Source organism: Electrophorus electricus, chromosome 8 (assembly GCF_041902795.1).
Source record: "Electrophorus electricus isolate QZ-2024a chromosome 8, ASM4190279v1, whole genome shotgun sequence".
NCBI lineage: Eukaryota > Metazoa > Chordata > Actinopteri > Gymnotiformes > Gymnotidae > Electrophorus > Electrophorus electricus.
The window spans coordinates 12,491,525-12,505,371 of NC_137504.1; the positions used below are offsets into that span (position 1 = coordinate 12,491,525).

Sequence of the window (13,847 nt, forward strand, 5' to 3'; positions counted from 1 at the left end):
CCTGGGTGGAGCGCAGGGTCAGGTTTACATAAGACTCAGGTGACTAAAGGTAATTAATAAAATTTGTTGAATGTTAATAAAGTCTGATGGTCTGTAGTAAAGCTGTGAAATGCAGAACATACTAATGGTGAGTTTAGCCTATGAGTTGGTGGGTTTTTTTTCTCCCCACCCATACAACAGCCTGCATTTCCATCAGTAATATAAACCGGTAGGACTCCAATTCCTAGATTGCTGGCATGGATGTAACCAGTTGTAGCATTATCAAAGTAAGATATACACCAATGTATTTGCAAACAACATGCAGTAGATCTTGTATTACAAAACACTGAATTTGGTGGTTAAGTTGAACTGGATCTTGATCAATGCCACATTTCCCTTTAAAAACGATTGAAATCTTTTCAAAACCAATTCTGATCTCTTCTCTTCCAGTGCGCGAGATGATCCTGCACCCCTATGAGACACAGTCAGACAGCTTCTACTTTGTGGACAACAAGCTGGTCATGCACAACAAAGCAGATTACTCCTACAGCGGAGGGCCCTAGGGAGGCCATACAAGCTGATCCAGGAGGATGGTCTGATTGGCTGAACTAAGGCCTTCCCACATTTTTTTTTGTGTGCACCAATCATGCTTTCCCTGAATCTGTCACTGACAATCTGCCTGCCACACATTAATGCCTGTCTGTGTGAGAACCAGTCAGTGATTCAAGCATTATGATTTCTCACACACATACATATCATAAATATGTTTGACACTGCCATTATTTACTACACACCAGCAGGAATGGCCACTTGAGCATTTATTAGTTACTCAACATTAGGGAATATTTTGAGGGAGAAGTGGAGTTAATTTCATGTATTGCTTTGTATGCATGAGAATGGCCAAGGGGATGATTTCTAGGTGATGTTTAGGGCTGTAAGCATGACTGCTCCACTGTGTGTGTGACTGGGTAGAGATTAATTCCAAGATCCTGCTGATTGGAGGTGTGTGTATGTGTTTGTGTGTGTGCGTAGGGCACTGGTAGACCCAGGCTGAGAAATATTTGATTTACTTTATCCTGCAGATATTTAAATATAGAAATACAAACATTTACTTAATTCTTTCCATTTACCAGTTTTCATACCTGTAAATGTTAGTCTTCATGTATTGATTTTTTTATTATGAGATTGATAGAATAGTTGATACAGTGAGCTTATATTTGTGATACATTACACACATTTTGATATGGAATAAATAACTTGTCACTTCGGCATATTATGTGAAAATATTTAATTAACCCACAAAAACAGAGCACATTATCCAAGACCAAAATATACTGTAATATACCAACAATTTAGATCAACATTTATTGTTACTGTAATAACTTGATCGCAAAAGATAACCTTCCTATATGTCTGTGTGAGGTTCTTGTTCATGTCTACATTGTATGTTCATTCAGGCATGAAGCAAAGAACGAAACGGGTTCTGTAAATAGACATAATACAGGTGAACCAAAAACGGTCTTACAGGACAGAAGAAGGAGTGCAATGTGCGTCATGGCCTTTGACATAAGTTCTTGTCTGTTTTTTGTGGGCTCTTTTGTACTTTTCAAAAAGCAGAAAAAAACTGCTTTTATGTTTTGTTCTGTGTTCTTAAAAAAAAAAAAAGGTCTGCAGACATATCTACGAGAGCTCGGGCCCTGTTTTTTTGGGTGCGTAAATACTGTCGCTACGTATTGGTTGCAGCGCCACGAGACCTTGTGCATTTGCGTAACTTGCACCACATGCGTTTCGATAGAGTTCGGCCTTGCCTGCCTTGTTCCTAGAGTTCTGCATAGGAGGGCGGTGCAAAAAGGTGGGCGGTCCATGCACCTGAGGCAGAGCATGTCGAGGTGTCGCTGTTTTCATGAGGGTTCAAGAAGCTGCACAAAGACATGGAATTAAAATATGACTATCTGTTTTACTGCTAAATAAGTGCAGTCTACTATGCTAATCAAGGCACTATATGTTGGGTGGAAGCAAAATCCTTGCTGAAAATCCAGATTTCAAGAGGTCATGGAATAATGTTCTTTGCGAACATAGTTTTAAAATTGTGGCAGTAAATGGACGTGACTACTAACAGTTACAAAACTATCCTTTGCGATAATTGTGGCAGTAAATGGACGTGACTACTAACAGTTACAAAACTATCCTTTGCAATATAGCTTAACAATTTTGTTTAATTAGAAGGTTAGATGTAATCAGTCTTAACTGACCCGACCTTTACGAGATGCGCACACTATATTTTGACTGTTAACTACAAGCGAACGGTCTGCCTGTCTCTGTTACTATAGTTCACAGAAGGCCGAAATACACGATCGCGGTCATAAATATTTTCTAAATATATCTGGCTTGCACCTTGGATACAAGTACAACATCTGTTCTGTAGTAAAATGTGTGTTATGTTTTCTAGATTGCACATAGGACAGAGATTTGAAAGGAACTGGCTGAGACGATCTAAGAGAATCACAATACCGTTCTGATTAAATTTCACTTAAACCAACCCTAACCCGCACAGTGCTATTATTGCGCCAGCATGAAAATAGCACACCTCTTATATATATACAACACCGTGACTTCGCAAGGAGTAGTAGCACTAAGACGCTGTGCTTTGTGTCATTGTGTTCCTCCCAGCCTTTGCATCGAGCATTCCTTCTCAAATGTTCCAGTGAGTTACGTCCTTATGGGTGTTAGAGTATATAGCTGAGAGTAGATTTAATATTCTATCCACAACTGTGTTGTATATATGATCTGTTTATTTGTAGTGCAAAAAGGTGCATTTAGGAAACTAATTTAATAAACCCTGTTTGTTTTTATTTCGAGTTGAATGGATGCTCTCAAACACTTGTCTAGAATCATAACAGTCAAGGTGGATGAACTACAATAATGTTTCTAGTAAGAACATGTAACAGCTCTTTATTTATTGTGAGTTACTGTACATGACTTTGAGGGGGGAAAACCCTGAAAAAACTGTAAAGTTTTGGACACTTCAAATGCCAGTCTGGAATACAAGAAATAAATGTATATGTGAATTTTGAGATTTAGGTGATGTCTTTTTTTCATGCATATTTAAATATTTATAATTTGTTAATCAGATTCTTAAGCACAGAAAATTATTAGTGATCAAATTTTCATTATATTTTCCTATGAAAATGCATAGTGAAAATGTAGCTATTTGTCTACCACAGTAGAGTATTGATTTGAATTCGAGAAGCATGTTTTGTTTGTTTTTTTAAATTTTCATAAGGATTTAAGCAACATTTGTGCCATTTTATTGTGAGATGGTATGTGTCTTCTCTCTCACGCTATCGTATGACTTTACGGAAATCAAGAGGCATCACATGCCTCCTCTGACAACTACAGAGTAACTAATGATCTTCCTGCCAGGTGCCACTGCCAAAAAGGCTCTGGAGAACTAGCTGTAAAGCAGCAACTGGGCTTACATTTGAGTAAGTATGTGACCACACAGATCCACATGGACTCTAGCTTTTCTTGGAGCAAAGTGATGGCTTGTTGTGTTGGCATCGATTGTAAAAGTAAAGATCTTCCTTGAAGAGCTTTTGGAGGCTGGCATTCAATAAGCACTTTAAAATGATTCAGAACTTTACCTCTGAATGTTTACTTAAGGTAGAGTACAAGAGAAAATAAATAAATATAAATATAAAGGTTGAGCTTTCAGAAAGACTCCCTCCTTGAGGCAGCATAAATTTGATCATTTTACTCTGTCCTCTCTCGTCATTGCTGCCTCACTTATTCCGAAGTATGTGGGATGCACTCGCTCATGGTTTCATGTGGGTGACATTGGCCCACGAGGGGAAGGTATCTAGGTGGAACATTGCCATTCCCCACGTGTTAATTCCCAAGTTGATGCACAGGATGCTGATCATGTTTAGTATGAAGCCAGCCTTCGCCTATGGAAAGAGCAAAAACAATTATCCTTCCACCTGTCAGGAATAAACAGAAATAATACTGCTGATGACAGACCTGGTCACATATTCTAAATGGAAAGGTATGACTAAAGTCCATCTTTCAACTGCCTTCTTAAATTAGGGCCAAGGTTGTCTATATTTTCTGATAGATGCAGAGGACTAGTAAGTAGAAATAAAGCTTTTTGTTTGCAGTGTTAGCTTATTAATGTTACCCACATTTCTGTGATGTAGAACTACTTGTAATAAAACCCTAACCTTTTTTTTTTAAATTTTTTATTTTTTACCAAGTTCATTGCACATCTTTATTTTATTTTATTCTATACTCTCAAGACCCAACTGTATACAACTGTTGTCTAATTTCCCCTAACCCATTGATGGCTGCTATTGATTGGTGGAAAATTCAGAAATGGTCACTTTCAGAAGTTCATACACCTATTGTAGGAAAATGGGTAAAGTGCATCTTTACCATGTCCAGAACTTTAAGTGTCCCATAGGAGAATGCAATGGCATTGGGTGGAGTGGCCACAGGAAGCATGAAGGCCATGGAGGCACTGATAGTGCAGGGCAGCATGACATACAGTGGGTGGAGCTCAATAGCAGTGGCCTGAAAGACAGATATTGTACACACAGCCAGATGAAACCTGCTGTGTGTATACTGTGGAGCTGCTTAAAGGAAAGAATTTATGTTCGTTCCAGAATTAATGGTTTATTAGAAAATTCTCTGTGGGTAGATCAATAATATTCTGGGCTTTCAAAATGCTACCATAACAAATGTGCTTCATGGCCTGTTAGTCATTATTCATAATTCATGAATCCTATATTTAACATTATTTAGCATGTAATTTCTCAGTGGTCAAAATAAAAGTAACTTCAATATGTTATTTATGCTTCAGAGGCTGATATTTGTCCTCAGCAGCAAATAATCACAGCTGCAAATAGTCACCTAATGATCTCTACTAGCCTAGTACACTTAGTCAACAAGGCAATGGTGTTCCACTAAAATCTTACCATAGAGGCAAGTATGGGTAGGAAGAGGGTAGTAGTGGCTGTGTTGCTGGAGCACTCAGTGAAAGTGCTCACCAACAGGCAGAGCAGCAAGGAGATGGAAAAGGGTGGGATGGTCTTCAAGGGGGCAAGACTCTCACCCAGCCATATTGATAGTCCAGACACCTCCAGAACAACAACAAGGTTAGCGTTACAGCTCTGTAGCATTACAAAGAGAACCTCCTATAGACTTCCATGGGGCATAATTTCAAGATTTAAAAATACTTTTAATCTTCTAACATGCTTCTAATGTACATATGATTAATTAATCTGTGCTCAATTGAGCAGTAGTTATGGGTTTATCACACTATATTATACCATGACTCATTACAATGACACCTGTTAAGTGGTGGGATATATTAAACAGCAAACAGTTAGTTCTTGAAATTAATGTGTTCAAGGGGCAAGTATAAGAATCCAAGCAACTTAACAAGGGCTAAATAATGATGGCTAGATGAGTTGGTCAGAGTATCTCCAAAATGGCAGGTCTTGTGGGGTATCCCTGGTATGCATTGGTTAGTATCTACTAAAAGTTGTTCAAGGATGAACAATCAGTGAACCGGCAAAAGAGTTATGTGCCCTCAAGACACTGATGTGCTTGGGGAGTGAACGCTAGCCCATCTAAACCAAACCCACTGATATGCTACTGCAGCATAATTTGCTGAAAAAGTTCATGCTTGTCAGAGTGTCTATGCTGTCCATTGCTGAATTTGGCACCAGGTTGTACTATGGGAAAAAGGTAATCTGACATGATTCACTGGTGTGTAATGCTCTAGGCAATGTTTTTCTCAGAAACCTTGTATCCTGGCATCATGTGTGCTATAGACCATCTACTAAACATTGTTGCAGACCATGTATACCCCTTGGCAATGGTTTTTCCTAATGGTAGTGGCCTCCACCAGGAGAATAATGTACACTGCCACACTAAAAATTGTTCAGGAATGGTCTGAAGAACATGACAAAGAGGCCTTCAAATTCCCCAGATCTCAGTCTGATAGAGTATCTGTGGGATGGGCTGGAAAAACAAGTCTGAGTCATGGAGGCTGCACTTTGCAACTTACAAGACTTAAGAAATCTTCTGCTAACATTGGTAACATATACAACAGGACAACTTCAAATATGTTGATGGCTCAGAGCTGTTTTGTGATCTACACAATATTAGGCATGTGGTTTTAATGGTATGACTTATCTGTGTATATTCTCTCTTTTTACCTTACTGCCGCTAGCCAAAGCAAATCCACCGCCCAGGAGCAGAATGATGTTCCAGGGCATGCGCTCGTGCACCACCGACCAGACAAGCAGAGCTGGGGGTGACTTCAGTTTTCTTGGGGCTGGCATTGTCGCATTCTCTTCTGCTTAACACAATGTCTGCTCAATTAATCTGTCTCAGGAGCTGTCTGCAGAGCTAGATGATGAGTTACCAGGAATCCCATAGAAGAGGTCTCACCTCCTTCACCTGTTTCTTCCTGCCCATAACCTTCCTCCTCCTCATCACTGCAGGAGGAGCTACGTGACAGCTGGGAAGGGATGATGAAGAACAGAGTTGCCATGAGAATGGCCACTGTGCCATCAGTCACGAACCTGTAACCGAGATTATTGAATGAATGATTCAGTTATTGACCTTGTAACCAAGATTATTGAATTAATTATGCAGTTCGTTGTAGAAAGAGTTTTTTTTTCCTGGTATTTTGTCATGAGGTTTGTGTTGATCTGAAGCAAATGCTGAACAGAAGAGTAGAATATAGGAAAATGATTTCCATAATGGTCATTCTCACATTTGATCACAGTAGCATTCTCTGTGCGTTTATATAATTACAACAGATATAACATACAGAAGCAGCTTTACTTTGTACTTTTTTAAAATTCACTGCAGGTCCAAGAATTCTGTTAGACTTTTTGATATGTTATTTTTTAAACTAGTTTGCACTGCATCAGGTTGACAGACTGGTGTTTGGAATAATTGTATTTCTAACATATTTTGTGGGAAATTATCAAGGACACTGCTTGTTTCCTGCTTTTGCATTAAATGGGACAATTTACTATTTATTTACAGTGCCCATTGCTGTTGAATGATGTATGTTCTGGATGATTACATTTATGATATAACATCAAATGACTGAGAAACAGCAGTGGAAAATTCTTCAAAAATGTATCTTTTAAATGTGTCAGTTTTGCACTTACTCTCCATCCTTGTTAAAGTAAGCTGCCCAACCTGGCATGAAGCCTGGATCCCTGGTGAACCACAAGACCACCAGTATCACAAAAATGGTGAGCACTGCACCTTCAGCAAACTTCATCCTGCCCAGCTTCTTATATTCATCTTTTATCACTTTGTAAGCCTCATGGTCCCCTTCGGTGTATGAGCCGCAGCCAAATGATTTCTTGAAGCTGAAGAGGAACAGCAGTGCTGTGGTAACAGGTCTCGGGTTACACATCAAGCATCGACAGCATATCATATTGAAGTAGGCAGTCTGACTGTTCTGTTATGTCAAACATTAAAAACCCATGAAAATTTAATATTTTACCACACACAAGTCTTAGTTCTACGTCCCACACATATGCAAAGCTTGCTATAACTCACTTAAAGCCCAAAAACATGCACTGCAGCCACATCCAGGACAGGAGAAGCATCAGCAACATGTTTGGGAAGGAAAAGCCAAACCAGCTGGCAAAGTTGATCACGCCACTGTTATTTGGGAAGATGCTATAAAGATAGAAATGTGGTTAGGAGGAAGAATGTCTAGATGGACTGACATTAGGATTGGAGGTTTGAATCAATATCAAAACTATCAAAATATTTTGCAAGGTGTGGAATTTGTTATGTTAACACAGAACACATGGAATGTCTAATGATTGGATTTTAACATTTCTCAGATGCTACAGTACTAAATTGGGGTTAAATGGTGTAACAATGCAAAATAAAAATACATTTTCATTTTTTAACAAGATTTGAACAAGTCTAAGAAATTCTCATAAAGCTATAAGAGGTTCCTCCCATTGTACATAAATTGCATATCTCCTGTCTAATAGAAACAGCTCAACCATGCATGTGAGAGTGCCCAAAGACAAGATTAGCTAAGGAGCCTTACTGGTCCATCTGGCCCTTGAGGATGAGGTTGGGCGTGGTGCCCGTAAGTGTGGCAGTGCCCCCAATGCTAGCAGAGTAGCACACACTCAAGCTCATCCCTTTATTTAGCAGGAGGTACTTCTGCTCACGAGCCTTCTTCCTGTTCTCCAAGTCAAGGTCAATTCCATGCGCTGCATCGGAGATCCCACCTGCTATGATCCAGGGCAGCAGAGTTGTAAGTGGGATTCTGTGGCTGCTGCCAGGTCAGTGTTTGCTCACCCCAGGCCTGTAGCACAATTGTGCTGTTGTTCTTTGTTTGCTCTAATACAGTATAATGAAGAGCTTGTTCATTAGCTATACAGTAAAGTGGGACTCCAGGACAGGGGCCTCCAAACACTGAACTCGACCAACCAGAAATTCAGCTTATATTAACATCAAACTAATATTAACATTTTGCTGCTCTTGAAAATGCTTACACAGTCTTGTAAACAAAAAAAAAAAAAACTTGTTAAATGTGAAGCACACACTAATGAATTTTACTTTTCGCCTTGATAATGTTTTCCAGGGGCAGTTTGGTGTTGATGACATCCACCATCTCGAAAGCTTTGTTATCTTGGCCCTTTCTCACTTCCCTCTCATCCTGCTCGGCCTCGGTACTGGTGAGCTGCTCTAGCACAGCCTGGGCTATGGGCAGCATCATTGCGGTGCTGGCCGTGTTACTGATCCACATTGAGAGGAAGGCTGTTACCGACATGAACCCCATCATCAGCCTAGAGGCAAAGGAGAAAGGCAATGTAAATATATATTTAAATGTATATGTCATGAGTTGCTTCCAGTGAGTAAGGTTGCACTCTCACAGGGCAGGTCGAACTCCCACTACCATCAAGACTGCCATGGCGATACGCTTGTGTAAATTCCAGTACTCCACAGCTATTGCCACCAGCAAACCACCAATGAACAGCATGTTGGAGTCATTCAAGTACTGCACACAGACCTACAACCAATAAATAAATTGCATGTGTGTTATTTATACTTTGCTTTTAATTTGCCAGGTTTCAGGAAGCAAAGAGCAAAATCATTGGAACAATGGGGAACTGTAACATTAGAAGGCCCTGTGTGACATTTTGATTCAGAAGGATTTACTATTTTTTGAGTATTTTTGGCTGTCAGACACCTAAAGGACACTTTAGACCACCGGCAATCAAGCTTCTTCTCATGATTTACATTCCCTTAAGAGTTTAGGTTAATGTGAGCAAACCTGGAATGTTATAGATGCCCAGGTTGGCATAGTAGCCATTAAAATGAAGTCCAGTGTGGAACAATTAGGAACTTACACATGAATAACTGTTCAAATTATGTCATCTCATCTGCTAGCTTTAGTTTATGTGGACAATGTTTGATGAATGTTGTGCTGGTGGGACTGAATTCTAGATACAGATAAAACAGATCCTTAAAGTCATATCTGTCAGTATTATATTATATCTCTGTTAAACCTTTAGCAATTTGTACCTGGGATATCAACCTAATAATGTAATAAGATATCTGAGACTATTGGTGAAGGATGAACTTTAACCAGTAATAACTGATCATATGCAAAAACTTTTATTAGCTATAAAAGAACATCATGCATCATCACATGACAAAATTATGGAAAAGTTCTTTGTCTTTCTTTCAAGTCCATTGTTTGAGTAGAAGGTTTTCTACTCAAAACCTGCATCAGTCTACTTCCACAGCTTTTATAGTTTTAGAAATACATTTTACATTTCTAAAATTAGATCTTCTGCAGTTTGAATTAAGTTATTCTAGGTTGCTAGACTATAGGGTAAAGGCTGATCAGTGATTACCTCCCCGGATTCCATGATGCCCAGCATAGGGAAAAGTATGACTGGCAGCAAGGCAGTGACAGACAGAGGCATGCACTCTGTGCACCAGTACAGTGCCATCACAATGATGACGAAGCCACATTTTGCCTCCTGCAGTACATAATAAATTTAAAAACATTTTAAAAAACTTTGTCAATGATAACGGCGCGAAGATTTAAACTGGTTTAATGTGACGAATACATTAAATACTCCAAAGCTGTTTTCGACTTGTTACAAAATACATCAATAGGGAACTGAAAATTTGAACAGTGTGTGTCAGCATGGAATGCATCTTTCGATCTCCATTTCTTTTACTATAGTGAACTAGTTGAACCTTGTATCCCATAACAAGCTGCAACTAGCTCTATGAGAATATCTCTTTAAGACACCTCAGGACAGATCCATTGCTCTGGAGCAACCTGATAAAATAACACTTTATTAATCCTTAAAGGAAAATTAGAGTGTTACAGCAGTATACATAACAGTATAATATGATAATACTAACCTCTACACATAGATAAGTCATAAAGTCATAATTCATGAACAATTGTTCCTTAATTTGACTTTTATCTTTTGGACCACTGAGTTGTATAGATCTAGAAAAACCATAAGACATTCACAATGAATAATTAGAATGTTCTGGCCCACCATCTACTGATTAAATGTGAATCCCAGTAAGTTATTCTGGATAACTAATAAAGAAAAACACAATTAAGAGGACCTAACCTTTGTGAAAAAGGGTGGCACAGTAATGGTCAGCATAAAGTTGTGAATTAAGCATACTTCACACACTACAAGAGCAGGACTGTTAGTCCCTAGTGCCCTTGTAAATAAATTACTTACAGAAAGTGAAAAGATAATAGTATATGAATACTGTGGAGAATTATGATCATAATTAGTTAGAATTAACTTGGTTTGAGGTTGGAGTCATATTTAAGGTTATGATTACTTTACATTAATTTAAATATTTAAAAGCCAAGTGTTGCTCAAGTGCAAAGCATCCATTTCTGAAATATATTCCATTCTCTTCCATATATTCCTTCCATTTCTGTAATATCATTTTAATCTTGTTTTATGTTTTACTTTTTTGGTGAAAATCTTTTTGTCAAGGTGTGTTTTGTATAACTAGTGCAATGCAGTTGCCCAGACCTTGTCTAAGAAATAATAATGCATAAAATCTCACTCACGCAGTGTACAAATGACAGTTACACATTACACACTCTCAACTAATAACACATTCCTGCACATTCCCATAATTCCAAAAGACAAGCTCTTACCTTGGTAGGGATGAGCAAGGGCAGGAGAAGAGCAAGGAGGGGGGTGAGGATGATGAGCAGGTATTTACGGTAGCTCCACAGACACTGGCCGACTGCCTCCAGGCATCCCCTGAACGCAGCACAGCTCACACTCAGCTTGCGCAGGCTTTGTGGCATGATTCAAAATGTCAGGGGAACGTAAAAGACCGGGCACTACTCTCAATTTAGTGTTTATAATCTTTATCACAGCAGGAAAATTAAACAGTAACTTATTAAGAGAAAAAGAGGTGTGGGGGGGCAGTGGAAGAACAGGGTGAACTTTTAGAAAACAGATGAGAATAAGAATATAAAAGTGAGAAGAAGAGACACACAGAATGAGGTACAACTAACAAAAGAAGAGGCTGCCAAAACAAAAGAAGAACTAGTCAAAAAATGTTTCGCTTTTGTAATACTTATCTTGTTCCACTTATCTTGGGTGATATGTAATAGCCATGTACTCCACTGCAATTCCACTGCTTCACATTCAAACAGGTTGGCTGCTGCCTTTATAATGGCCATTCATGTGAAAATGTAACCTTTCACTGCTTGTGAAATGCTGATGTTGGCAGATAATCTTTATTCTTTCAAAAACAGTAAGAGGCCTATAGAATCATTAGTATCACTCTATTTTGCATTGCCGCAAAAGATCTTGCAGATATTAATAACTGTGATGTTAGTTGTTGCAATGATAGGATATGATGATAACAGGACCTGTTGAATAAGAATCTAAATATAGCTAGTGACAGTACATATGCCTGTACATATCACTGTACATATCATTATCAGTGTCAACACCCTGGGAGCTTTAGGAATGTCTTGCATTAATCATTCCACAAATACTGTTATTGTTTGAAAAGTGGAGATAAAAAAGAATAAAAATTTTTTTAAAGGTTTTCTTGACTGCAAACAAATGTTTAGTATTGCTTAATGACACTTGACAGGAATTATTGGGTTTCTCAAAAACCAAGAGGAGAATGAACTATATCCAGCTCAGTCATAAGACTGGAGAGTTAGCACAAGGCAGAATTCTTAACTTATTCTTAGCTATAGGTTAAAGGGTATTACTACAGCTGTTTGATATCTATCTTAATCTCAGCCACAGAGAAGGTTAAACTGTAGTTCAAGTGAACAAGAAGAATTTGGTTCTTAATCAATCATACTATGTTCAGTGCCACTACCAACCAGTCTTTACAGACCATTCCTATAACTAAACCACTACTCTGTCCATTTAACCTAAGTCCTTCAATCTAGCAGGCAACTTGGAGATGAAGGTTGACACACCATTGGTGTGTCACCATGCGGCTTTTAGAGATGGGATTATCACCACCATGATCAATGATATGTCCAGCAGGCTTCGCCATCCTAGGTGTCCTACAGTTTGACAGCACCTGTGCCTTTATCCCACTGTGCAGCATTGATGATTCATTCAAACCAACAGTGGCTGGCAACACACCTGCTGTGGCCCTAATTGCGTCCAACTTGGGGCACTACTTGCAATGCTAAAGTGGACCATACCACAATCTGTTGACCAGCAACACAGAATGTACCTGGAACAGTTCTGATGGATATTATGGGGTTCTGAGTGGATTCTGATGGCTATTATGTGGTTCTCAGTGGGTTCTTATGACTATTATGGTTCCCAATCCCTGTTTGTTGGTATTGTATTTGTAAAAATCCAGTGATAATTAAAGATGAATCCAATAAGAAATAAAGATGCAGATTCAATAGTTACTTGAAGAGAATAGCTTGTCCCACTGCTTTATTCCAGGTAAGGTTAATACATGTTACAGAGATACACTCCAGAGAATGAGTTACACAAAGACAATCCAATGTTTATACATTTTTTTAATCAAATTTTTTTCAGTTTTCAGGGGTGTTGTAATGTAAGTGTGATGTTTGTGGCATGGAGGAAGCGAGAGGTGAGGTTGCAACAAAGTGCTCTTTATTATCCATCATTCCACAGCAATGGAAGAACCAAGCAAGCATAAACAGTGGCTCTCAAAAGGGAGCGTGAACATAGTTCTCAGACATGGCTGGTGTCTTAGGTCCACTAATGTGCAGCCTCGTCTCTTGGTTTCTGTGGGTTTAAATATGCACAGTCTGAGTAACGCACAGGTGAACACAATTAGTATTCTGGTGATAGTGAGCGGGGCAGGTAAGGGGTGTGATCCCTAGCAGGAGTGGGCGTGTCCCTCCTGTTAGCCGGCCACCCAACCGTGACAGTAAGAAATTACCACCATTATATCCAAAACATGAATTTATTCATCATTATTCAAACCAATTTTTGACACCATTATATTATATTGAAAAATGTTACTTAAAAAAAAAAGTTCTCACCTCCTGTCATCCTATACCATTTTAAAAATGTATCTCTGCAAACCAAACTAGTTTACCCTGTACTGCATAATGGCCTTGAAGCCCTCTGCACCTGTGCCCAAAGACTCACTAGGGTGGCACCTATACCCAAAGACTCACTAATATTTCTAGTTGTACACACAGGGGCAATGTTTTAAGCCTTACTCATAAAACCTCCATACCTACTAATGGTCTTTTCATTGCTTAATTTAAAATGTTTCCAACTGAATAGTGAAGACAATGAACTTCACACAGAAACCCACGGACTTCTGCAACACTT

At 38.9% G+C, this 13,847-nt stretch overlaps 2 protein-coding genes across 2 annotated transcripts in view; one reads left to right on the top strand and one right to left on the bottom strand.

The window, feature by feature from the left end:
- Positions 1 to 3,053, top strand: part of unc119a2 (unc-119 lipid binding chaperone a2) — a 20,494-nt gene extending 17,441 nt beyond the window's left edge. The window contains exon 5 of the mRNA XM_027019132.3: positions 430 to 3,053. Within this exon, the coding sequence (XP_026874933.2) occupies positions 430 to 542 (113 nt within the window). The 3' untranslated portion in view covers positions 543 to 3,053. The remainder of the gene's footprint in view (positions 1 to 429) is intronic.
- Positions 1,627 to 12,045, bottom strand: slc13a2 (solute carrier family 13 member 2). Its single transcript, XM_027019118.3, has 12 exons — positions 11,195 to 12,045; positions 9,900 to 10,028; positions 8,913 to 9,049; positions 8,596 to 8,825; positions 8,078 to 8,267; positions 7,570 to 7,692; positions 7,170 to 7,376; positions 6,436 to 6,569; positions 6,201 to 6,340; positions 4,953 to 5,114; positions 4,411 to 4,548; positions 1,627 to 3,926 (listed from the first exon to the last, which is right to left on the bottom strand). The coding sequence occupies exons 1-12, from the start codon at positions 11,348 to 11,350 to the stop codon at positions 3,795 to 3,797; spliced, it is 1,878 nt and encodes a 625-aa protein (XP_026874919.1). The 5' UTR covers positions 11,351 to 12,045; the 3' UTR covers positions 1,627 to 3,794.
- Between the last annotated feature and the right edge of the window lie 1,802 nt (positions 12,046 to 13,847).